The 25,841-nt window shown below is 46.8% G+C and overlaps 1 protein-coding gene across 2 annotated transcripts in view; it reads left to right on the top strand.

Moving 5' to 3' along the window:
* The window catches only part of TEX9 (testis expressed 9), a 180,467-nt gene that overhangs the window by 113,423 nt on the left and 41,203 nt on the right, over window positions 1–25,841 (top strand). For both annotated transcript variants that reach the window (XM_030189045.1, XM_030189039.1), the window contains one exon: window positions 13,692–13,774. In XM_030189045.1, the coding sequence (XP_030044905.1) occupies window positions 13,692–13,774 (83 nt within the window). The remainder of the gene's footprint in view (window positions 1–13,691; window positions 13,775–25,841) is intronic.

Genomic DNA, 25,841 nt, shown 5'->3' with positions numbered 1-25,841 from the left:
GTTCAGGGGACCGCCGACTGCCAGACGCATTAAATCTATGTACCACAGTCTCCACAACTAATCCAGGGCAACCAGAATCACAATTCCACGTGTGAAAGACTTGACCCACAAGCAGCCACAGTGGAAAAACATAAAGAAAAACCTGGGCCAGCTATGAAAGGATCAATGCATTTGAACGAGGATCCTTCCGACAACTGAAGAACTGCAGCACCAGTGCACTGGTGGTTGTCGCTATGAGGTCCACAACTGGCTTGGCCCCACATCCACACTATGCGCTCGAAGGCCAGTTTGGCTATGGACCATTCCCCCGGATGCAAGATATGCCTGCTGAGAAAGTCTGCCTCGACTTTACTCCCGCCACATGTAACGCCAAGAGGTCCCACAGATGAATCACTTCCCAGTGTATAGGCAACTCTGCCTCCTATGCCATGGGCTGACTTCTCGTGCTGCTCTGCCGATTGATATAGGTGATGGCCGTGGCGTTGTCAGAGAGAACTCTCACTGCCTTCGAGGAGGGAGCTGAAGTGTTCTAGAGCCAGGCAGATTGCCCTGGTCTCCAACCTGTTGATCGACTCTAACTAGTGGCTTTGCACTACTTGACTGAGGCAATGGGTTACCCAGCCAAGAAGATTGGCATCTGTAGTGATGACTATCCAATCCGGAGGGTCCAACACTACCCCCTTCTTCAAATTGGTGCTGTAGAGCCACCATTGCAGGCTGCGCCGTGGTTCCCCCCCAAAGTAGGAGCCACACATTCAGGTCCTGCTCCTGAAGGCACCATTGCAGTGGCCACATATGAGCCCTGGCCCAGGGCACTACCTACAGCATAGCCACCATTGACCCCAACACCTGAACATAGTCCTGTGCCCTGGGGGCTCTCACTGAGAGACAAGCGTGAATCTGCCCTTGAACTTTGTCGATCCGGGCTGCTGGCTGATAAACCTGACCCACCTGAGTGTCGAACCGGACCCCAAAATACTCCAGGCACTGAGAGGAACAAAGCTGACTCTTGACCAGGTTCACTACCCAGCCAAAAAAACTCAAAAAACTGCACCATCTGCAAAGTCATTTGCTTTCTCTCCTGCCGAAATGTCATCAGAATCAGCCAGTCATCCAGATGAGGATGCACCAGGACCCTCTCCATATGAGGTGCTGTCATGAGCCCAAAACATCAGGGCACAGAATTGAAAATGCTCTTTTAAGACAGAAATACACAGAAACTGCTGATGAGACTGTCGAATAGGGATGCGAAGATAAGCCTCTGTGAGATCCAGAAAAGGGAAGAAGTCTCCTGTCCGAACCGCAAGAATCACTGACCGCAGAGTCTCCATGTGAAAAGAAGGAACCTTCAGAAACTCGTTCACATGCTTGAGATCCAGAATAGGCCGAAAGGTGCCCTCCTTTTTGGGAACCAGAAAATATATTGAATAACATCCCAGTTTTCACTCTACACTGGGTACTGGAACCACAACCTTCAACTGAATGGGGTGGCACAGCGTGTGCGATGGGGAGACTCCAAAAATAGATCCGGGATAAGATGCTTGAACTCCAGTGCATACACATCTCGAATCACCTCCAGGATCCACTTGTCCGCTGTCACCTGTGTCCACCTTCGGTGAAACTCCTTAAGAAACTTTAGACACTCCAGAACACTGCTATCAAATTACTTCATCATGCTCAAAAATATGATCATATTACTCCACTCTAAGAAATCCCATTGATTTCGTGTTGAACAAAGAATCATTTTCAATACACTCTCTCTCGCTTTCAAAGCTTATCGCATGGGTCATTCTTCTTATTTAGCTAATCTTACTGTACCTTACTCCCCTGTACATCTCCTTCGATCTCTAAATGATCATCTGTTATGTTTCCCCAGTCTGCGTTTTGCTCAGTTGGAATCTACTAGGCATAAGGCTTTCTGTTTTGCAGCTCCATTTTTATGGAACGCCATGCCACTTTCTACCCATGCAGAACCGTTATTTAAGAGATTTCAAGCAGCTCTTAAAACCTTTTTGTTTCACCAAGCATTTAGCCCAGCCTATAGCTTTACTATCTCAGACCCTATTTTTCTTGTACTTTTGATTTTAGACTTGTACACTGCTGTGATCTGCAAGTTAGCTAACTGCGGTATAACAAATGCAAATAAACTATAAACTATAGGCAAGCACCCACAGGAACCAGAGGCTGGACCCCGACACCTTCATTGGGAAGAATGAACTTGCCTGGCAACTCCTGAGCTTGAGTCATAGCTGCCCAGAAGGCATCCTCGAAAGGACTGCGTCCTCTGGAAAAAAATGACACTGCTGGGTCCCACTAAACCTGCCTGCCTGATGGGTGCCTTGGCATCTCTAAAACACCCATGAGATGACACACCCTGACCATCTACTTTAGGCTTGTCCTCAGGCAAACAGGGAACCTTAGTGTCACCAAAACCGTGAAGCAACGTCCAATTCTTCCTTTAAAGGGAAGAGAACACAACTTAGACTTGGAAGCCAAAGCCAAATCCACAGCCTAGCCTCGAAGCCACAATGCTCTATGAGCCGCAACCACCAGGGATATGTTCTTAGCCGAACAGTTCATAGAGATCATGTGCAAAGAAAGATATCTCAGTCTCAGCCATCTCCTGGACTAATGCCTCCTTATCCAGATTAGGGCTATTCAGTACCTTTTCAGCCCACCTAAAGGATTCCCTAGCCACCAGGTCCCCATAAATGGATGCCTGAAGAGCCAGTGCTGACAGGTCAAAACTGTGCTTCAAAACAGTCTCTCCATCCACCTAGCCTGAGGGTCTGTAAGCGCAGGATGGTAGTCTTTTTGGTAACCGACATTACCACATTGTCTACAGTGGGAGATTTCAGGGCCTCCATATCTGCCGAGGGGATCAGATACAGCTTGCTCATGGCCCAAGTGACCTTACAAGGGTAGTCAGGGGATGGCTGCACCATGTCCTGCAGATTCTGGTTCATGGGAAAGGATTAGAGCAGCTGAAGAATCCCTTTCACCAGAGGATCCACCTGCTGGGAACCCCCTACAGAGACCATGTCCGGCTCAAATTTAAGGGTAAGAGATACCTGAGCAATTAATTCCGCCAGCTCATCCCTATGGAAAATCCTAACCTCCAAAGGATCCTCTCCAGACAGCAGCTCCTTCAAGACTCTGCGCCACTGGTTCCTCAAACGTGGTTGATGCAGCTTGTATCCACTGTAATAATATGCATCTTTTGGCAATCAAATAAGATTTCCTCACAAACAAATTTGCTTCAATAGTGTCTAATTCTAAGTGTTCGTCCAAATCTAATAAGCATAATTTGGCACTCTTAGGAAGCAAATGCTTCATGAGCTGTTCCAGATGCAGCCACACTCGATCCCAGAATGCTACAATGTAAAGACAGGTCCATCAAGAATGAAAATATGTCCCTTCTGTCACACATTTAAGACGGTTTCCAGATCTCTTCCCTCCCAAATTTTACTAACCTATCTGGGATGCATATATATACAATGAATAAAACGATATTGCATCTAAATCAAGAGGGAGCTATCTGTTAGATCTCCCTTCCCCCTCACTCCCTCCAAAAAGTATCTGAGGGTGTATTATTCAGATCTCTATCAAGTTTAAAAGCTTCCATGTACTGTCTTCTGTCTGTCTTCCCTTTACAAACCCAGATTGGTCTGGAACTCCAGAGAGACCAACTTGGGTAACCAACTCATCAACCGGTCTGCTAGAATCTTTGTCAGAAATTTTGTATTGATATCAATTAATGAGATAGGGTGGTAAGAACCACTTTGAGTGAGGTGTTTACCCTCTTTAGGGATAATCATAATCCCCACTACCCTAATATTTTATTTATTTATTTGTTGCATTTGTATCCCACATTTTCCTACCTATTTGAAGGCTCAATGTGGCTTACATAGCACCATGCTGGCGATCGCCAGTTCCGGTATGACAAATACATAGTGATATCATGGTAGAGATCATGTGTGACAGACACATTATGGAATCGGAAAGGAGGAAGAGTTATGTTATGGCCATTTCGAGTATTAGATTAATTGTGTTGCAGGGTTCAGGCATTTAAATTGGATCATTCGGATATGCCTTTTTGAACCGATAAGTTTTTAGTGACTTTCGGTAGTTTGATAGGTCTTTCGTTGCTTTCACGGCGTTTGGTAGTGCGTTCCATAGTTGTGTGCTTATATAGGAGAAGCTAGGTTGATTTGTATTGGAGTCCTTTGCAACTTGGGTGGTGGAGATTTAGGTATGTGCGTGTTGATCTTGTTGTGTTTCTGGTTGGTAGGTCAATGAGGTCTGTCATGTATCCTGGGGCATCGCCGTAGATAAATTTATGAACCAAAGTGTGGTGTAAGATTGAGTGTGGTGCCTCACGCTCGCTATAGTGGTTGCACCCACTATTCTGATAGTCCACAAAAATATATATATATATTTTTTTATTTATTCTTTATTGATTTTTTTTTTTCATTTACATCCATAGACATAAATGGCAATATCAGAAAATACAACACAAAGAAATAACTGTTAACAGCCATTCCTAAGAAAAATAAAAAGGAAAACTATTTTAAATTTGTCCACAATTAATGAATCAAGATACTAGGAAAAAAAAAAAGAATGAAAATACAACTAAACATAGTTGTTAACAATTCAAAGCGGTTGAGCAGAACAGGATATTACAGCCGACGTTTCAGCATTCTCAATCAGGGGGGCAAATCTTCAGGAGGTTTAATACCTTCCTTTAAAACTAGAAATTCCAATAGTTTCGAGGGAGTAACATAGTAACATAGTAGATGACGGCAGAAAAAGACCTGCACGGTCCATCCAGTCTGCCCAACAAGATAACTCATATTTGCTGCTTTTTGTGTATACCCTACTTTGATTTGTACCTGTGCTCTTCAGGGCACAGACCGTATAAGTCTGCCCCGCACTATCCCCGCCTCCCAACCACCAGCCCCACCTCCCAACCACCGGCTCTGGCACAGGCACAGACCGTATAAGTCTGCCCAGCACTATCCTCACCTCCCCACCACCAGCCCTGCCTCCCAACCACCAGCCCCGCCTCCCGATCTTGACTAAAAAATATGTAATTAACTGTTTCAAAAGTAACATGGCATTTACAAGGGAACTTCAACAAGAAAGTAGCTCCTAAATTGATTGTCCTAGATTTATACAATAGAAATTCCTTTCTCCTTTTTTGTGTGCTCCTTGCCATATCGGGGAAAATCTGAATTTTTTGTCCCAGGAAACAGTCATTTAAATGGCGAAAGTACAGTCTGAGAATATTATTTCTATCAAGTTCAAGAGCAAATGTCACTATTAAGGTTGTTCTCTCTGTGACCACATCCAACGAATTTTCAAGAAATTCAGTCAAATTTAAATTTGGAGTAACCTGAGGCTGTTCTTTTGAAGTTCTCACTACTCCGGAGATATACTGGGCCCTTGTTATAGGGGGATAACCCTCTACAGGAATCCCTAGTATATCACTGAAGTATTTTCTAAGCATGTCCATAGATGAAATTAAAGGGGATTTGGGAAAATTCAACAACCGCAAGTTATTTCTTCTTCCACAGTTCTCCAAATACTCCATCCTTCTTTCCTGAATCTCTTTATCTTTGACCATTGTCATAGTTAAATCCTGTAGTTGTTTAATCTCAGTTTCCATCTTTAAAATCTTTTCATTTTGTTCCTGAGCTTTTGTTGATAGATTCTGAGTAGATTGTTTCAGTGCTACAATTTCGCCCTTTATAGAAGTATTTATTTGAAGCAAAGTGTTGTTTACCTGTTGAATTGCCTCCCATAACGTATTCATAGTCACCTGGGTAGGTCTTATCATTCCTCCACCTTTCTCCGGAGCGAATCCATGAGAAGCAGGGAGCCCGACCAGCGTTTCTCCCTGAGATATTATCTCCTTCCCTGGAGTAGAAGTACACGATGGTCCTCCTTCCAGAATCAGCGTTTCTAGCTGTTGTGGCTGCACCGGTTCAACTACGCTTCCGGGTTGTGGAGGAGCGGTGAGAGAAGGAGGGCTCAATGTCGCACCCTCAATGCTGCGCTCTGCCCCTGAATGGGGCGAGCCCGTCGAAGTAACGTCCTGCTCGCCATGGGTCCCGATTCCGAAGGTTTCCAGCGTCGTCTGACAAGAAGCTAGGGATGGCACTGGTGCCTTGGAGGTAGGTGCCTGCGTCTTTCCCTTTCTTTTCCCCATCTAAAAGTCGGGGATAGAATTTCTCTGTCAGCGTCGGCATTAAATCTCAGGAGCTCCGGGAACCACAACCGCTACTGACGCCATCTTGATTCCCCTCTGCACAAAAATATTTAAATATAGTTTATAGGTAACCTTTTTTGGATATTACTACCTCAATCCCATCATGCTTCTTAATTTGGAGGATATTATTCTTAGTTTGCCTTACTTTCAAGCTGTGTGCTAACAACCTAATAGCTTTCAGAAGGTCCAGTTTATATTGTAACTCCTCCACCTTCCTATCTCTAAGTTGCCTCCATGCCTCCTCTAACCTGATCTATATATCTCTTCCCCCAGAGTGCACCTTATGGGCAGCCTCCAACCTAGATATAAGATGATGCAGTTGGCATACCTTTTCCAGGTGCTTTTTCTTCCTATGGGTTGATATGGCTATCAAGTATTCCCTCATCGTTGCCTTCATCCTTTCCCACAATTCTTCAGGAGAGACTTCCTCCTTATCATTAAAAGAGAGATACTCTAACAAATCTGAAATACCACAAATGTATCACTAAGAAGACTATTATTGAATCTCCAATATATTTGACCCCAGAACCTATGCCCCTCTACCAACTTCATCCACACAGGGGCATGATCAGAGCAGGTAATATTCAATTGGGGGATCCAACAACTATGGGGAGTATTGTTCTCAACTTGCAGAAGCAGCAATACAGCCGTTTAGTGATCTCCAGTTCATTTTTGTACTCCACCATTTCTGGTATGCTGCAGAGCCATATATTGTTTTGACAGGTGCATTTGTCAAAATCTTCTAGCTTATTCAGCAGTTCTTAGTTCTGTCTATGCTGTACCTCCGACACCAAGTCCTTGCAGCCATCCATCTGGGTTTTCACATTATCGATTTGTACACCCATGTCTACAAAGTCCACCTTAATCTCTTGTACCATGTCCTTGATTTGTACTTTTACCAACATGGTTTCTGACTATTTCCTCCATCCGCTTCTGAAGATCAGCTTTAGTGACACCTCCTAACTGCAAAGCTAGCTCTGATTTCATCCGCTCCTCCATTGTGCTTCCTGATAGCAGTGAATCAAGCATCCAGCATAAAGATAAGTGTGCAATAGAGAAAGAGTGGCATTTCCAGAAGAATTGCTAACTTTTTCGCCATTTTTGTGCTTTTGTGAGTTTTTGTTACTTAACAACAAAATTCAGAATGGCATCTGTTTCCCACTGGTGGGTTCAGATCAATATGCCCACATTGGGAATATGTATGCCAGCATACAGGGGTTTGTGCCAAAAAGGACTGATGTCAGGGACACATGTTGCTAATTACCTAATCAGAGATCCATTGAATGTGTACAAGGGCCGTGCTTTGAAGCCACGCCATAGAGGAACAGTCTCATTGAGAGTGAAAAAGAATCTGAGTGTTGGAGAAAGAAATGCAGGCTTCAGTTTGCATGAGGCCTGCTTTTCAGGAGAAGAAAATGGCAAAGTGAAAGAGGATGTTGACTGCCGAACAAATGCATTGCTGCTCCACTGCATTATCCTGCTGGCTGAAAGCCCAAGTGTTGCTGTCCGTGGAGAGAGGCCAGTTGGTTGGAAAAGACCCTGGGTAATAAATGACACTGTAAGAAAGAACTTATGCCAGTGGTCCTGCACTGTTGTCGCTTCACAAGTGCTTTCTTCAAGTTGGAGAAATCCTCTGATTCCCTTGGAGAATTCTCACCCAAAGCGAGGCATGGAGGAGAGCGCATACATAGGCTGGCCGCCACAGGGAGTGGATCCAGTGTGGAAACTGTATATCCATCAGTCACCAGGACTGGGAGGATGAATACCAGGGAGGGGGTTGATCTCACCCATAAATCTTTGTTGAGTTCCTCCACAGCCCATTCCCCATCTAGAAGCAAAGAGTAGAAGACATATATCCAGATTTTACAAATAGACTTGGCCAAGGTTGACCTCTCAGGAGTAGCTGATAAATGGAATGCAGAGTTGGGTTTACAACTAACAGTGGCTCAGCTTATGAATATTCTAAAAAGTACGTCTATCTTGACAGAAAATATGGCCCTGTAGGAGCAGCAATAAAACATTTGTGTTGGGAGCCTTTATATCACCAGAGTGGGCTGTTCAGTCTGGAATAATTTCCTAAAAGAAAAGTCCATAAGCAATCATTAAGATGGATTTGGGAAAATCCACTGTTTATTTATAGGATAAAATTCTGTTTTATTGTTCTGGGTTCTTGCCAGGTATTTGTGACCTGGATTGGCCACTGTTGGAAACAGGATACTGGACTTTGTGGACCTTCAATCTGTCCCAGTATGGCAACGCTTATGTTCTTATTTTCAGTAGATGGGAGGTGTTTGAAATGTCAGGCAGAAGGGGCAGAAATTGCACAATTATCCAAAACTGTTAGAAATAAGTGACCCAGCATTTGTCTTGGGTACTGATTCTGGGGATTGGGTTGAATGCATCTTTATGCCTGTCTGATGATTTTTCCTTTGTGAGTTCATTAAGGAAGAGTGAAAAACTGTTTTTGTGGAAAGCATTAATACTTATGCTTAAGTATATATTGATTGTCTGGTGAAGTGTGGAACCTCTGAATATAACACAATGGAGAAATTTGTTACTGCATTTAATGCTGATGGAAAAGTTGAAAATGAGAAGGGGAAATCCAGGGCAGTGGATAACGTTTTAAAGGGTTTGAGAAAACATTCCTTGCCCCATCAGGCCCACAGCTTTAGTATTGAATTAAGATCCTTTACAGGGTGGCTGGCTGGGTTCACATCAGGTTCTGCAACTTAGATTAAATAATTACACTTTCTTTTTATTTACAACCCAATCTTTTACTGACTTCCGCTCAGTCTGTGTTGAGGCACCAGTCCTCAATTTTACTTTGAACTTCTTTCATTTATTTTGGCTAGAGAAAGGAAATTTTATCTTCCCTTCACATTACAAATAACTCTCCTCATGCCCTGTGATTGGAGCTGGATCTGTATTTACATCTAAACCTCTTCCTGGACAACAAAGAAAAAGCCTACAGTAACCTGCATCAGTTGGACCATCCAAGGATATCAGAACCAGAAACTATAAAGTTCATACCTGCAATCTGTGAGTTAAAATTTTTTTTTAAACTTTATAACTAAAGGCAACCATCAACCCTTCTGCATTGTCTCCAAAGAAATTCATATAGAAGTGCTAAGCACAGCAGTTTGTTTTTGCTGAAAGCCTTTGATCTCACAGGCCTGGTCTGAATTTACAACTTTAAAAAAGGTCTGTTCTTTTAGATTATTTAAAGCCTTAACCCTGCATTGCCAACTAGTAAGACTGCTGATCCACAGGGTGGACTGCAGTGCCACCCAGTGAAATTTGGCCTAACTAGCTTCTGACATAAAAAATGTGTCTTGTAGGCATATTTTCAAAGCACTTTGGGAGGCTAAGTTCCATAGGCTTCTATGGAACTTTGGGAGGCTAAGTGCTTTGAAAATGAGCTTGTTGGTCTCACAGTACATGAGACATCGAGCATCCCAGTAGTGTGTGGGAGAGGAAACCATAATCCCCACCAACCAAAGTGAAGGCAAAAGTGCAAGAAAGGGAAAGGGGACTTGATATACTGCCTTTCTGAGGTTTAGGCAACTACATTCAAAGCGGTTTACATATATTCAGGTACTTATTTTGTACCAGGGGCAATGGAGGGTTAAGTGACTTGCCCAGAGTTACAAGGAGCTGTAGTGGGAATTGAACTCAGTTCCCCAGGATCAAAGTCCACTGCACTAACCACTAGGCTACTCCTCCACTCAAACACCTACATAACAGTACTTAAAAGATCACCTCATTGCCACACCAAAGCTACCCCCAGCACCCCCAGACCACCCTTGGGAACTATAGGACTGGTGAATGCCAGATCAGCTGCAAAGAAATCCTCGGTAATCCATGATGCCATACATGAACAGCATCTTGACATCCTATGAATAAGTGAAACGTGGCTAGATGAAAATGGGGGTTTACCGCTGGCTGAACTATGCCCAACAGGTTTCAACATCCAACATCAACCAAGACCAGGCAGACGGGGTAGAGGGGTAGCAGTCATGATTCGGGATACAATCAAACTGCGCCAAATATTCATCCCCCAGCTACAGGAATCAGAATCTCTTTTAATCCAACTTGCAATCTGGCTGCTCATGGTATACCGAGCACCTCGTAACAACACATTATATGTGCAAGAAGTCCTAGACCTGATTACTGAAGTGACCCTGAATTACCCTAGACTGGTGATCATGGGAGACTTCAATCTACACATCGAAACCCTAGATGCCACCACAGCTGCCTTTCTGGACACGATGACAGCACCGGGATTTACATAGGTGATCTATTCTCCAATCCACGAAAAGGGTCACATACTAGAACTGATATTCTACAAAGGGGTGGATATTCCAGAATTCTGGGATAACAGTATTGAAATAACACCCCTATCATGGTCGGACCATTTTCCAATTACATTTTCCCTAAGTGAAAGTACCGCCAAGCCTTAACAACAACCAAAAAACAGTATTGCTCTCAATGCATTGCACAGATTGCCAGTTCAACCAAGCAGCTGTTCAGTATAGTAAACAGCCTACTGCAAGAGAACTGCAATTATTTTGCTGCATACTATGCCAACAAAATTAAGTCTCTGCTAGGATTTACAGGCAATCCCACCCAGTCCCCAACCAGTTAACCAGGGGTACACAAACTCACCCCCTTCTGACAGAGACAGATGGGACACTTTTAACCCAATGACTGAGGAGAGCCTTGACAAAATCCTAAGAGTCCTTTGGCCAACTACCTGCTCCCTCAACCCCTGCCCATCAAAGATAGTGCAGCAGGCAAGTATGGGCCTCATAGAAGGCACCACAAAAATTGTGAACACCTCTCTTTCTAATGGGCAACTACCAACAGCATTAAAAAGGGCAGTGGTTTGCCTTTTGCTAAAGAAAAACAACCTTGCCCAGGACAAACTTGAAAGTTACCGTCCAGTATCCAACATCTCATATCTAGGGAAACTCATAGAACAAATAGTCTGTGTTCAACTTAATGATTGGCTAGAAGAGAGAAACTGGCTAGATCCATGTCAATCTGGATTCAGACCCGGTTATGGAACAGAAATGGGCCTTGTATCCCTACTAGATGATCTTCACAGAAAGCGAGACAGGGGATTTGTCTAGATGTTAGTATTGCTAGATTTCTCAGCAGCTTTTGACAGTATGGATCATGATATCATGTTAGCATGACTGACAGAAACAGGTATCAATGGAACAGTACTTGACTGGTTCAGATCCTATCTATCAGACAAGCAACAATCCATAATGTTTGGCAGCAACTCATCACCACCATGGACACTGACCTGCGGGGTACTACAAGGATCGATACTGTCACCTATTCTGTTCTATATCTACCTCAAGCAACTAGCCGAGCTGATTCGGTCAATGGCCACTCAGTTCTACATCTATGCAGATGATGTGCAGCTACTCATACCCATTGAACCTGACTTACCTACAGCCCTGAATAAACTGATTACCTGTCTAACATCAATTCAAAAATGGGCTAAAAACTTTGCCTGAACCCAAGTAAAACCGAGCTTCTCTGGGTCCCTAACATGTGGATACGTACCTGACATCAAAATCCCTTTTGGGAAGTATGAACTCCCCCTCAAATTACAAGTCAGGAACCTTGGAATACAGTTACATTCAACACTTACTCTGATTCCCCAAATCCAAGCAACCTTCAAGAACTGCTTCTACTATTTGCGACAGCTACGCTGACTCTCTCCTTACATCAAGAAGGTAAATTTTATCCCAGTTGTGCATGCCATGATAACATCAAGAATGGATTACTGCAATGCACTATTACAATGGTCTGACTACAAAGTGCCTGCAGCAGCTCCAGTTGATTCAGAATGCAGCAGGAAGGCTAATAGAAGGTTGCAAGTGACATGACCACATCTCTTTGACCTTATGTGCAACTTTCTTTAAATAAGTCATCTTACTTTCTAACTGTTCTTACTCTTGTACCTATCTATATGTTCCATCTTTGCTTTACCCTTCACTATCAATTAAAATTTTCTATTATGTATTGTGTTGACATTGTAAGTAGTATACTATACCATACTTTGTTTTGTTATTTGAATATTTTTACTGTTGTAATTGCCTATTGCTCATGTTTGATCTATTCTTACTGTACACTGCCTTGAGTGAATTCATTCAGAAAGGTGGTAAATAAATCCTAATAAATAAATACATAAATAAGATAAAGGAAATGGTGCAAGGATATGGGTTAAGAAGTTCTTTGAAGAGGTGGCTGCTGTTGGGGAGGTAGGAATGGAAGGAGAGAAGTGAGTATTATGTTTGTAATCCTTTCTGTGGTAATTAAGATAGTCAGGCACTGGACCCAAGTCAGAATATCCTTGGGTCTAGTGAGATCTAAGGTGTTTTTGAAGGTTGGGCTATGGGCATAGGAATGGAGGAGATTAGGTGGAAACTGAATTATTTCAGGGTTGTTTATTCTGTTTTCTTAGGAATTACTGGCCTTGTGATGGACCTTGGTACTATTAGTCTATTTGTAATATTTGGCCATGGGTTGTTTCAGTAAAGAAGAATAAGCATAAAAACATGCTAATTCACGCAGACATGTAAAACTTATGGGCCTGATTTTTCAGCTGGCGGTGATCAGTGTTTTTCTGATTGCTGCTGGTGCTAAACCCAGAAATTCAGTGCTGGGCCATGTCTGGACACCGGAATTGAATTTCTGGGTTTGCGGCACCGGTTAACACATAATTGGTTAAGTGCGATATTCAGCACTTAACCAGCAATGGGTTATTGCATAAAGATAGGACTGACTTTTATGTGATTAACCTGGCTGGTTAAGTTCTGACTCTGCCCCCAAAATAGTCAGTTTTGAGTTCATCACTAACTAGTTAAGTGCCACTGAAAATGACCAGTTAGACCCAAACAGATAATTTAATTAGCCGGGAGCCATTTCTGGCTGGTTAAATCATATTGAATATTGACCCTATAGGTGCAGACTTTTACAGCTGCTCTTTGTATAAATTTCAGTGCCTGCAAGGTAGGAAGAATTTTGCCACATGTACTTTATAGAGAAGTAGACATCTACTTGTATTTATAAAATAGAGCCTAAGTAGGTGCCTATTGAACCTCTTAAACCAGGCACCCTGTTTTAAAATTACCCTCTAAGCTTTTACATGACTTGAAAAATATTTCAATAAATGGTTGAAATAATAGAGAAAAATAATGTCTAGATCCTATAATAACCAAACAGAAGATGTAAATTACAGTGCATATTTCCTTGTTTTTGTGGCTTTTTCTTATTATTTTTGTCAGAAGGTTTGCTTCTTTCTAAACATCAAATCCAGTTTATTCTATTTACATCTAGTTTAATTTTAATCATTCAATAATTCTATAAAATTAATACATAAAATTAATATTTGGATTTACAGAAGCTCAGATAAGATTTCTTAAGGCAAAGCTGCGAGTTATGCAGGAGGAATTGGACAGTATAGCTCATGAATGTAATAAAAAGGTAAGATCCAAAACTATATACAGTCAGCAGGGAACATGTTTCTTGAATGCATTAATACATTTATATTTTCTCTGTACAATTAGCTTACTTAAAATATCGTCTTCCTTAGCTTCAGCAGCAGATGACTCCAGGAATTGGTAGGATATATCCATCTACCAGCAGGTGGAGATAGAGAACACTGAAAGAAGGCAGTGACCCTGGACCAGTGGCGTACCAAGGGCGGGGCGGTGGGGGCGGTCCGCCCCGGGTGTCAGCGGGGGGGGTGGGGGGGGGAGAGGTGCTCTGCTGGTGGCCCAGTCCCCACCTGCTTACCAGCTCTGTGTCGCCAGACAACCCTCTTCTTCTGCCACCCGGCACCTGACCCAGCCTTTAAAAAAAATCTCTGAAGCGGTGGTGTCCCGCCCTCGCGGAAATAGGAAGTTATATCAGAGGGCGGGACACGGTGAGGGAAGGCCGGCTGACGAGGTGATTTTCTTCCTTTACACACAGAGCAGACGCGAGGCGCCGCCCCTTCAGAGATTTTTTTTAAAGGCTGGGTCAGGTGCCGGGTGGCAGAAGAGGGTTGTTTGGCGATGGAGCTGGTAGGCTGGTGGGGACTGGGTCGGGGAGGGAGGCTCAGATGGGAGGAGGGGGGCTCAGATGGGAGAAGGGGACTGGGTCGGGGAGGGGGAGACTCAGATGGAAGAAGGGGGCTGGAACTGGGGTCTGAGAAGGGGGCAGGAGGGAGAATGGGGCTATTCCTGGGACAGGTGGGAGAATGGTTCTGGGGCTGAAAAGGGGGGCCCTAATGCAAAGCATGTGGATGAAGGGGACTGGAACTGGGGGTTGAAAAGGAGGGTAGGTGGGGTAAGGGGGCCCGTACTGGAACTGAGGGCTGAAACTGTGGGGACTGGGGGCTGAAAAGGGGACAGGGAGAAGTGGCTGGGGATGAAGCTCGGCACTGGCGGGAGAAAAGGGCTGGGGCTGAAACTGGGGACTGGTGTGGGGACTGGGGGCTAAAAAGGGGGGACAGGGAGAAGTGGCTGAGGCTGAAGCTCGGGACTGGTGGAAGAAAAGGGCTGGGGCTGAAACTGGGGAGTGATGGAATAGTGGGGCTGAAAAGGGGGGCATGTGGGAGATGTGGGCTGGAACTAGGGGTAGGTGGGATAATGGGGAGAGAGGGGACAGATCCTGGATGGAAGGGGGGGCGAGAGGGAGGGCATACCCTGGATGGATGGGAGAGGGAGGACAAATGGTAGATTGAAGGGGCAGACAGTGGATGGAAGGGATAGAAAGGGCAGACAGTGGATGGAAGGGGGAGAGAGAGAGGGCAGATGGTGGATGGAAGGGGTAGAGATAGGGCAGATGTGGATGGAAGGGAGAGAGAGGGCAGACAGTGGATGGAAAGGGCAGAGAGAAAGGGCAGACAGTGGATGGAAGGGATAGAAAGAGCAGACAGTGGATGGAAACGGGAGAGAGAGAGGCAGATGGGCAGATGGTGGATGGAAGGGGCAGAGATAGAGGGCAGAGGGTGGATGGAAGGGAGAGAGAGGGCAGACGATGGAAAGGGCAGGGAGAGAAGGCAGATATTGGATGGAGGGGACAGCAGAGAGGGCAGACACTGGATGGCAGAGAGAGAGAGAGAGCGAAGACAGATGCTGGATGGAAGGAAGACAGTGAAGAGAAGATGAGGAAAGCAGAAACCAGAGACAATAAACTGTAAATAAAATATATATTTTTTTGCTTTAGGATAAAGTAGTATTGTAACTGTGTTACTAAATGTTTATAAATAGAACATGTAAATAAGGTAATCTTTTTATTGGACTAATTTTAATACATTTTACTTTTGGAGAACAAAACCCCCTTCCTCGGGTCAGGATAGGATAATGTAACAGCACTATACTGTATTGACCTGAGGAAGGAGGTTTTGGTCTCTGAAAGCTAAATGTATTAGTCCAATAAAATGATATTATTTGTTTTATTTCTATTTGTTAATTTGTAAAGTGGTTTCTCCGAGGACAAGCAGGCTGCTTGTTCTCACGACTGGGTGACGTCACCAACTGGATAAAGCTTCGCGGGACGGTCGGCACGCAGGGCACGCCCACCGCGCATGCGCGGCCGTCTTCCCGCCCGTGCGCGACCGCTCCCGCCAGTTCCTTTTTTTCCGCGTCTGGAGAGAGTCGTGCTTTGCCGCTCTCTCTTTTTTCTCAGCCGCCGGAAAGTCGTTCGCGTTTACGCGAATCGCTTCTCTTTTCTTTTTTCTCTTTATTTTTCGTTTAGTACACCGCCCGGTTGTATTTAAAAAAAAAAACAACAACACACGGAGCGTGTGGAGCACGCGCTCCCATTTTTCCCTCGTTTCTAGCGGGGGCGCCGCGTTGCGGCCTAGTGGCCGCACGGTCGTTTTTCCCCTTTTCGAGGTGTGATTTCCGCCACCATCGACGACTTTGACTTCGCCGACACAATTTTTCCGTCGATGTCCTCGAAGGTCCCGAGTGGATTTAAAAAGTGTGGTCGGTGCGGCCGGCCGATCTCGCAGACCGACACCCACGCTTGGTGCCTCCAGTGCCTCGGGCCGGAGCACAATCTCAAGTCGTGTCCCCTGTGTCTCGGTCTCCGGAAACGGACTCAGGTTGCGAGGCAAGTTCTACGGGACCGTCTTTTTGGAACTTGCGCCGGCCCCTCGACGTCGACCTCGACGGCATCGGTATCGACGCCCGGTCCTTCGGTACCGGTATCGATGCCCGAGACATTGGCACCGATGGCATCGACCCCAGGAGAACAGGTCCCGTCGGCCCGCCGGTCCTCCGGTGAGAGTAGAGGTGAGAGGCCGCGTGGGCAGTCGGCCCCGGTCACTCCCTCAGCTCGTGGCCCACGGGACCGAACCCTGTCTGACCCGGTCCCTCGAGACCGAGGGGGATCGACCTCCTCATCCTCCATACCTCCCGGCGCCGGTGACGGGCATCGCAAGAAGGATAAGAAGCGTCGTCACCGGTCGCCCTCGGTGCATCCGGACATCGGAGAGGAGGCGACGCCGAAGCGTCCACGTCGAGAGGAGAGGTCCCCGTCGGTTGTGGAGGTACCGACGCGTCAGGGTTCCGGCACCTCGGTGCCGTCTCCTGGCCCCCATCAGCTTCTGGCGCCGACACCCCTACCGGTCCCACCGCCTTTCCCGGCAGCGGGCCTGGATGAGTGCCTCAGAGCCATCCTTCCGGGGATCCTGGAAGGGCTGATGCGCCAGGCTGTGCCGGCGCCGGGGGTGCTTGCGCCCTCGGCGCCGATGTCTGTGGCGCCGGCGAGCTCTAGCCCGGCGCAGAGGCCGTCGACACCGCCGCCGCTTGCGGCGCCGGTCTCGACCGCCACGCAGGTGGAGTCCCCGTCGACGTCGATGGAGGGAGCTCCGTCCCCGCCGGCGCGGGAGTCCACCGCTCGACGACACCGAGACCTCGGTGCCTCGACGTCGAGCCGGGCCCGGTTCAGGACTCAGCTACATGAGCTTATGTCCGATACCGAGGATGAGGCCTCGTGGGGGGAAGAGGACCCTAGATATTTCTCCTCAGAGGAGTCTACGGGCCTTCCCTCGGACCCCACGCCTTCACCGGAGAGGAAGCTCTCACCTCCTGAGTCTCTCTCTTTTGCCTCCTTTGTGCGGGATATGTCTATTAGCATTCCCTTCCCCGTGGTCTCTGTGGAAGAGCCGAGGGCCGAGATGCTCGAGGTCCTTGACTATCCATCACCACCTAGAGAGTCCTCCACGGTACCGCTGCACAATGTCCTCAAGGAGACACTGCTTCGGAACTGGGTGCGACCGTTAACTAACCCCACCATTCCCAAGAAAGCAGAGTCCCAGTACAGGATCCACTCTGACCCAGAGTTAATGCGGCCCCAACTGCCCCATGACTCTGCGGTCGTGGATTCTGCTCTCAAGAGGGCACGGAGTTCGAGGGATACCGCCTCGGCGCCCCCGGGGCGGGAGTCTCGCACTCTGGACTCGTTTGGGAGGAAGGCCTACCAATCCTCCATGCTCGTGACCCGCATCCAGTCATACCTGCTCTATATGAGCATCCACATGCGGACCAATGTGCAACAACTGGCGGACCTGGTCGATAAGCTCCCGCCGGAGCAGTCCAGGCCTTATCAGGAGGTGGTCAGGCAGCTGAAGGCGTGCAGAAAGTTCCTGTCCAGGGGTATCTATGACACCTGTGACGTGGCATCTCGTGCTGCGGCCCAAGGTATAGTGATGCGCAGGCTCTCATGGCTGCGTGCCTCTGACCTGGACAACCGCACCCAGCAGAGACTGGCCGACGTCCCTTGCCGGGGGGATAACATTTTTGGTGAGAAGGTCGAGCAGATGGTGGACCAACTGCATCAGCGGGAAACCGCCCTCGACAAGCTCTCCCACCGGGCGCCTTCAGCATCCACCTCAGCAGGTGGACGTTTTTCCCGGGCCCGGCAGGCTGCACCCTATTCTTTTGCAAAGCGTAGGTACAACCAGCCGGCTCGAAGGCCTCGTCAGGCACAGGGACAGCCCCAGCGCGCTCGTTCTCGTCAACAGCGTGCGCCTAAGCAGCCCCCTGCGCCTCCACAGCAAAAGCCGGGGACGGGCTTTTGACTGGATCCACGGGAACATAGCCGCCCTCAAAGTGTCCGTACCGGACGATCTGCCGGTCGGGGGGAGGTTAACATTTTTTCACCAAAGGTGGCCTCTCATAACCTCCGACCAGTGGGTTCTCCAAATAGTGCGGTGCGGATACGCCCTGAATTTGGCCTCCCTGCCACCAAATTGTCCTCCGGGAGCTCAATCTTTCAGCTCCCATCACAAGCAGGTACTTGCAGAGGAACTCTCCGCCCTTCTCAGCGCCAATGCGGTCGAGCCCGTACCACCCGGGCAGGAAGGGCAGGGATTCTATTCCAGGTACTTCCTTGTGGAAAAGAAAACAGGGGGGATGCGTCCCATCCTAGACCTGAGAGGCCTGAACAAATTCCTGGTCAAAGAAAAGTTCAGGATGCTTTCCTTGGGCACCCTTCTGCCACTGATTCAGAAAAACGATTGGCTATGTTCCCTGGATTTAAAGGACGCATACACTCACATCCCGATACTGCCAGCTCACAGACAGTATCTCAGATTCCGCCTGGGCGCACGGCACTTTCAGTATTGTGTGCTGCCCTTTGGGCTCGCCTCTGCCCCACGGGTGTTTACAAAGTGCCTCGTGGTGGTAGCGGCATACCTTCGCAAGCTGGGAGTGCACGTGTTCCCATATCTCGACGATTGGCTGGTCAAGAACACCTTGGAGGCAGGAGCCCTCCGGTCCATGCAGTGCACTACTCAACTCCTGGAGCTGCTGGGGTTTGTGATAAATTACCCAAAGTCCCATCTCCAGCCAACTCAGTCTCTGGAATTCATAGGAGCTCTGCTGAATACCCAGACGGCTCAGGCCTTCCTTCCCCGAAGCGAGGGCCAACAACCTCCTGTCCCTGGCTTCGCAGACCGGAGCGTCTCAGCAGGTCACAGCTCGGCAGATGTTGAGACTTCTGGGTCATATGGCCTCCACAGTTCATGTGACTCCCATGGCTCGTCTTCACATGAGATCTGCTCAATGGACCCTAGCTTCCCAGTGGTTTCAGGCCACCGGGAATCTAGAAGATGTCATCCGCCTCTCCACCAGTTGCCGCACTTCACTGCTCTGGTGGACCATCCGGACCAATTTGACCCTGGGACGTCCATTCCAAATTCCGCAGCCCACGAAAGTGCTGACGACGGATGCATCTCACCTGGGGTGGGGAGCTCATGTCGATGGGCTTCACACCCAGGGTCTGTGGTCCCTCCAGGAAAAGGATCTGCAGATCAACCTCCTGGAGCTCCGAGCGATCTGGAACGCACTGAAGGCTTTCAGAGATCGGCTGTCCTACCAAATTATCCAAATTCGGACAGACAATCAGGTTGCAATGTATTACGTCAACAAGCAGGGGGGCACCGGATCTCGCCCCCTGTGTCAGGAAGCCGTCGGGATGTGGCGTTGGGCGTGCCGGTTCGGCATGCTTCTCCAAGCCACGTACCTGGCAGGCGGTAAACAACAGTCTGGCCGACAGACTGAGCAGAGTCATGCAACCGCACGAGTGGTCGCTCCATTCCAGAGTGGTACGCAAGATCTTCCGGGAGTGGGGCACCCCCTCGGTGGATCTTTTCGCCTCTCGGACCAACCACAAGCTGCCTCTGTTCTGTTCCAGACTTCAGGCACACGGCAGGCTAGCGTCAGATGCCTTTCTCCTTCATTGGGGGACCGGCCTCCTGTATGCTTATCCTCCCATACCTTTGGTGGGGAAGACCTTACTGAAGCTCAAGCAAGACCGCGGCACCATGATTCTGATCGCGCCCTTTTGGCCCCGTCAGATCTGGTTTCCTCTTCTTCTGGAGTTGTCCTCCGAAGAACCGTGGAGATTGGAGTGTTTTCCGACTCTCATCTCGCAGAACGACGGAGCGTTGCTGCACCCTAACCTTCAATCCCTGGCTCTCACGGCCTGGAGGTTGAGGGCGTAGATTTCGCTGCGTTGGGTCTATCTGAGGGTGTCTCCCGTGTCTTGCTTGCCTCTAGGAAGGATTCCACTAAAAAGAGTTACTTTTTCAAGTGGAGGAGGTTTGTCGTTTGGTGGGAGAGCAAGGCCCTAGAACCTCGTTCTTGTCCTGCACAGAACCTGCTTGAATACCTTCTGCACTTATCGGAGTCTGGCCTCAAGACCAACTCAGTAAGGAATCACCTTAGTGCGATTAGTGCTTACCATTATCGTGTGGAAGGTAAAGCCATCTCTGGAGAGCCTTTAGTCGTTCGATTCATGAGAGGTTTGCTTTTGTCAAAGCCCCCTATCAAGCCTCCTACAGTGTCATGGGATCTCAACGTCGTCCTCACCCAGCTGATGAAACCTCCTTTTGAGCCACTGAATACCTGCCATCTGAAGTATTTGACCTGGAAGGTCATTTTCTTGGTGGCAGTTACTTCAGCTCGTAGGGTCAGTGAGCTTCAAGCCCTAGTAGCTCATGCTCCATATACCAAATTTCATCACAACAGAGTAGTGCTCCGCACCCACCCAAAGTTCCTGCCGAAGGTGGTGTCGGAGTTCCATCTTAACCAGTCAATTGTCTTGCCAACATTCTTTCCCAGGCCGCATACCCGCCCTGCTGAACGTCAGTTGCACACATTGGACTGCAAGAGAGCATTGGCCTTCTACTTGGAGCGGACACAGCCCCACAGACAGTCCGCCCAATTGTTTGTTTCTTTCGACCCTAACAGGCTAGGGGTCGCTGTCGGGAAACGCACCATCTCCAATTGGCTAGCAGATTGCATTTCCTTCACTTACGCCCAGGCTGGGCTGGCTCTTGAGGGTCATGTCACGGCTCATAGTGTTAGAGCCATGGCAGCGTCACTGGCCCACTTGAAGTCAGCCACTATTGAAGAGATTTGCAAGGCTGCGACGTGGTCATCTGTCCACACATTCACATCACATTACTGCCTCCAGCAGGATACCCGACGCGACAGTCGGTTCGGGCAGTCGGTGCTGCAGAATCTGTTTGGGGTGTAAATCCAACTCCACCCTCCAGGACCTGAATTTATTCTGGTCAGGCTGCACTCTCAGTTAGTTGTTCTTCGTAGGTCAATTTCTGTTATACCCTCGCCGTTGCGAGGTTCAATTGACCTGGGTTCTTGTTTTGAGTGAGCCTGAGAGCTAGGGATACCCCAGTCGTGAGAACAAGCAGCCTGCTTGTCCTCGGAGAAAGTGAATGATACATACCTGTAGCAGGTGTTCTCCGAGGACAGCAGGCTGATTGTTCTCACCTACCCTCCCTCCTCCCCTTTGGAGTTGTGTGTTTCATCTTTTTGCTAGTCATTCAACTGGCGGGAGCGGTCGCGCACGGGCGGGAAGACGGCCGCGCATGCGCGGTGGGCGTGCCCTGCGTGCCGACCGTCCCGCGAAGCTTTTTCCGGTTGGTGGGGGCTGCCGCGGACGTCACCCAGTCGTGAGAACAATCAGCCTGCTGTCCTCGGAGAACACCTGCTACAGGTATGTATCATTCACTGATTGGCAGTTGTTAGTTTTTTCAAATTTACGTCTGCTGTCTTTATATTTTGCATAGTAGTAGGGGACATTTTCTGTTTCTGTGGTGTTGCATTGTATGCAGAGTCTGGCATCTTGGGGGTTCAGTTTAATTTTTATCTAAATAGAAAGTTTGTGATTACTTATTGTATAGTGGATTAGGGTGTATCTGTGGTTGTGAAAAAGACATGGCTTTCAGTTGGCATTGACTGGTCAGGATCGATGATCTGTATTATTCTGTCTGGTTTCGTTTTACAGTAGGTGAATTGATGTTCTAGTGCTCACTGTAGTGTTTAAGATGCTTTCCTTTTCCTTGTGTGACTCGTACTGCATATGGTATGGTAGAATTGCTCTATAGGTCCTAAGTGTTTTGTATTTTCAGTATGCCTAGTACTGGATTTTGGAGGGGGGTGTTAAAAAATGACCAGCCCCGGGTGTCAACTACCCTAGGTACGCCACTGCCCTAGACATCCAGCTCCTTCCCCCTTCAGTATATCTCTATCTCCAGCAGGTGGCAGATGGTAGTTGCCCATTAGAAAGAGAGGTGTTCACAATTTTTGTGGCACCTTCTATGAGGCCCATACTTGCCTACTGCACTACTTTTGATGGGCAGGGGTCGAGGGAGCAGGTAGTTGGTCAGAGGTGTCTTAGGATTTTGTCAAGGCTCTCCTCAATGGACGGATTCTTCCAGCTCCTGGATTATGGTCTTTGGGAGACTCCTCGGCTTGCCAGTTGAGCAGGGGGGTGTGGCTGAAGGTGCCCACTTTGGAGGCATACTTGTGTCTCAGGTCCCTGCCTTAGCCATATCTCTCCTCCCAGTTGTCCCACTCTGTGATGTGCTCTGCTGTGCCCTTTGCCTCTCTTAGACCGTTTGGGCTCCTCCTGGGAGTGATCGTGGCTGTGCTGCTCTGCGGATCAGGGTGAGTCTTGTCTCTGTGCACTGTGGTTTTGTTCCCCGAGTTCTAGCGCTAGTTTTTCTATGGTGGCAGAAACAGTTAACGTCCAGGGTCACTTCCTTCTTTCAGTGTTCTCTATCTCCACCTGCTGGTAGACAGATATAACCCACCAGTTCATGGATTCATCTGCTGCGACTAAAGGAAAGAGAATTATCAGGTAAGTCCTAAGTTTTCCTTGCATACTGGAGGACAAGACAAAAAAAAACACTCTAAAATTAGTGAGTGGTTTGTCAAAAAATGGGAGTGAGGTCCTAAGCAGGGTTCGATAAAAGGAAGGCAAGCCAGGCCTCTCAAACAAACCAAAGAATGTGTACTGTACTTGTTATAGTAGAATCACAAAAAGGCAGTGATCTGCATGTACCCAATCCGCAAAGCAGACCAAACCAACAAATTGAAGAGAAAAGCGTTTATTGTTCAAGGTGCTTAACATGGCCACATTTTGCCTTCAAATAGGCTTCATCAGGGGCTGAACTATTGGGGAATCAGAAAGCTCTTTCCCCTAATAGTACAGTAGCCAAAACAACAGCAGCAGTATCTCTTCAAATTGAGCTATGTATGAAAAGATAAAATTCTTCACATTATCCCCCTAATTCTATATATAGCACTCAAAATTATGTGTGCAATTTAATTGTTTAATGAGACAATTGGCGTGAATTCACAATAATTGGAATTTACATGCACATCTTTAAGGTCACTATTTTATAAAGATGTGCTCCTAAATTTTTCCACTCAGATACCAAAAATGGGATGTGGCCATTGAAGGGGCGTAGGTGGGTCAGGAGTGTTTCTAAGATTTGTGCGAGGTCATAGAATTCAGGGTATCTGTGCCTAATTTAGGCGCAGGGACTTACAACAGGTTCCGGTGCTAAGCACTACCCTATAAACAGCACCCAACTTGGAGCACTGGTTATAGAATAGTACTTAGTATGCAATTTTTTTGGTATCCAAATTTGGGCACCATTTACAGAATTAAGGGGGTTGTTTACTACAGCTTAGCTCGAGTTATCTAGCAGGGCCCATAGTCTTTCAATACATTTGGCGTAGGAGGCCACTGCAAGTGGCATATTTTGTCTTTTACCAAAGCAAAGTGGAGGGTTGGTGGTACCACACTTACTGGGCTACTATAAGGTAGTCCAATTGCATATGTTCTTGGAGAGGAGAAAGGGGGAAGTTACAAGATGTGGGTTAAGTTGGAGCAGTGTATACTGTGGGAGACACCCTTGTGGGACTACTTTTGGTTACCTAGACAGTTACAGAAGGCTGATTTTCAAGGTCTGGAAGGAGACATGGGAGTGGGCCTTGGCAGGACAGAAGTATTCATAGTTCATACCCATAAAGTAAAATTTAGAATTTAGCTTAAGTCAAGATTCTGTGGCTTATCGATATTGGGAAAAACAAGTTCTGTGTACTCTAGGTAAGATAGTGAAGCCTGTGTTTGTGATGTGTGCATTTGGAGAGCTAAAAAATAAATATGGAACAAGGGATGGTGGTTTCCTTCACTATTTACAACTTAGACATTATATTCAATAAAAGGGAGTACTGCAGGATCTTATGGCAGATCTTACCACTTTTGAAAAGTAAATTTTGCAGTTCAAGGGTGAGAGGGGGACATATTAGCAGCTGAATCCAAAGAAAAGACTGCGTTGGAAAGGTTGTGGGCAAGTAGAGAAATGGTGTCATATGGGTGGGAATGTGTGGAAAGCAAAAGATACTGGGAACAGGTTTTGGGATTACTGGCAGAGATAACGGGACATAGTCTGCTTGTTAATTATTCAGACATGTTATCATTAAAGGGGTAGGTAATATGTATATTCTGAGGTATGTTCTGATAACTGCTGATTATGAAACACTGGAAGACTTGCACAGTACCTGATGGAGAAGTAGTAGTTAGAAGGCTATTAGAGATTTGCAGAATGTATAGGATTGCAGCCATGTGACAGCATAAGCTCCAAAAATAGCCACCTTTGGGAAAAATGGCAACAAGCCCAAGCACAGTGAAATATTGTTTTCTAAAGGACTTGGTACAAGCCTTAAGAAATACATCAACTATGCTTTGAGGACATGAGACATTTTATGTAGCTGTGGTGGGGAAGAGGGGTGAGAGGGAATGGAGGGAGGGAATGGTGGGGAGGGGTTTAAGGTATCTGTTGCTTGTTGATGTTGCAAGCATTCTTGCGATTTTGCTGTAGTTTAATTTTAAAAATGACCAATAAAAAACAGTATTTACATGTGTAAAGAAGCAATTTTAAAATGGGCCCCATTTACAGCGGCATGCAGTATTAAGAGGCTGGGTTTGGATGGTCCATTAAAAGCTCATGCATTCTATATTTTAGAATGGCAATATACATGTATCTTTCCCTGTTGGCATTTATTCCTGCTTCAAGTTACACATAATATTTCAGCAACATAAGAGTTGCCCTAGTAGATCAGACCAAGAGTCCATCTTGCCCAGTATCCTGTTTCCGACAGTGGCCAATCCAGGTTACAAGTACCTGGCAAAGCCCTCAAAAGCAGCAATATTCCATGCTACTTAACCCCAGGGATAAATAGTGGCTTTCCCCAGCTCTACCTTAATAATGGTTTATGAACTTTTCCTTTAGAAATTTGTCCAAACCTTTTTTAAACCCAGCTACATTAACTGCTTTTATCACTTGCTCCAACAATGGTTTTCAGAGTTTAATTATACACGGAGTGAAAAAATATTTTCTTCCATTTGTTTTCAGTGGGCTACCATATAGCTTCATGTAACTGCATGCAAACTTCTCATTTGGACCTGGGGTTTGGAGAAAAGCTTGAGGAGGAAATATGCATATCTTTCTGTTGTTCAAAACCACCTCTTATTGCAAAAGTTTGAGGACTACTCACTAACATGTTCCTTAAGGATGTGCAGATCTCCAAAATCTCTCACTCAGGAAAACAGCGAAGATGACTCAAAAATGAATAGACGATGCTTCAAAAGAGTCTATGAGTTTATTGTACAACAAGCAAGACTCGACACAGCTGTGCAAACCTCCCAGTAATGCTGTTCTCCCATAAGGCAGAGT

Source organism: Microcaecilia unicolor, chromosome 1, assembly GCF_901765095.1.
Source record: "Microcaecilia unicolor chromosome 1, aMicUni1.1, whole genome shotgun sequence".
NCBI classification, from domain to species: Eukaryota; Metazoa; Chordata; class Amphibia; order Gymnophiona; family Siphonopidae; genus Microcaecilia; species Microcaecilia unicolor.
This window is presented reverse-complemented; position numbering and strand designations above follow the sequence as displayed.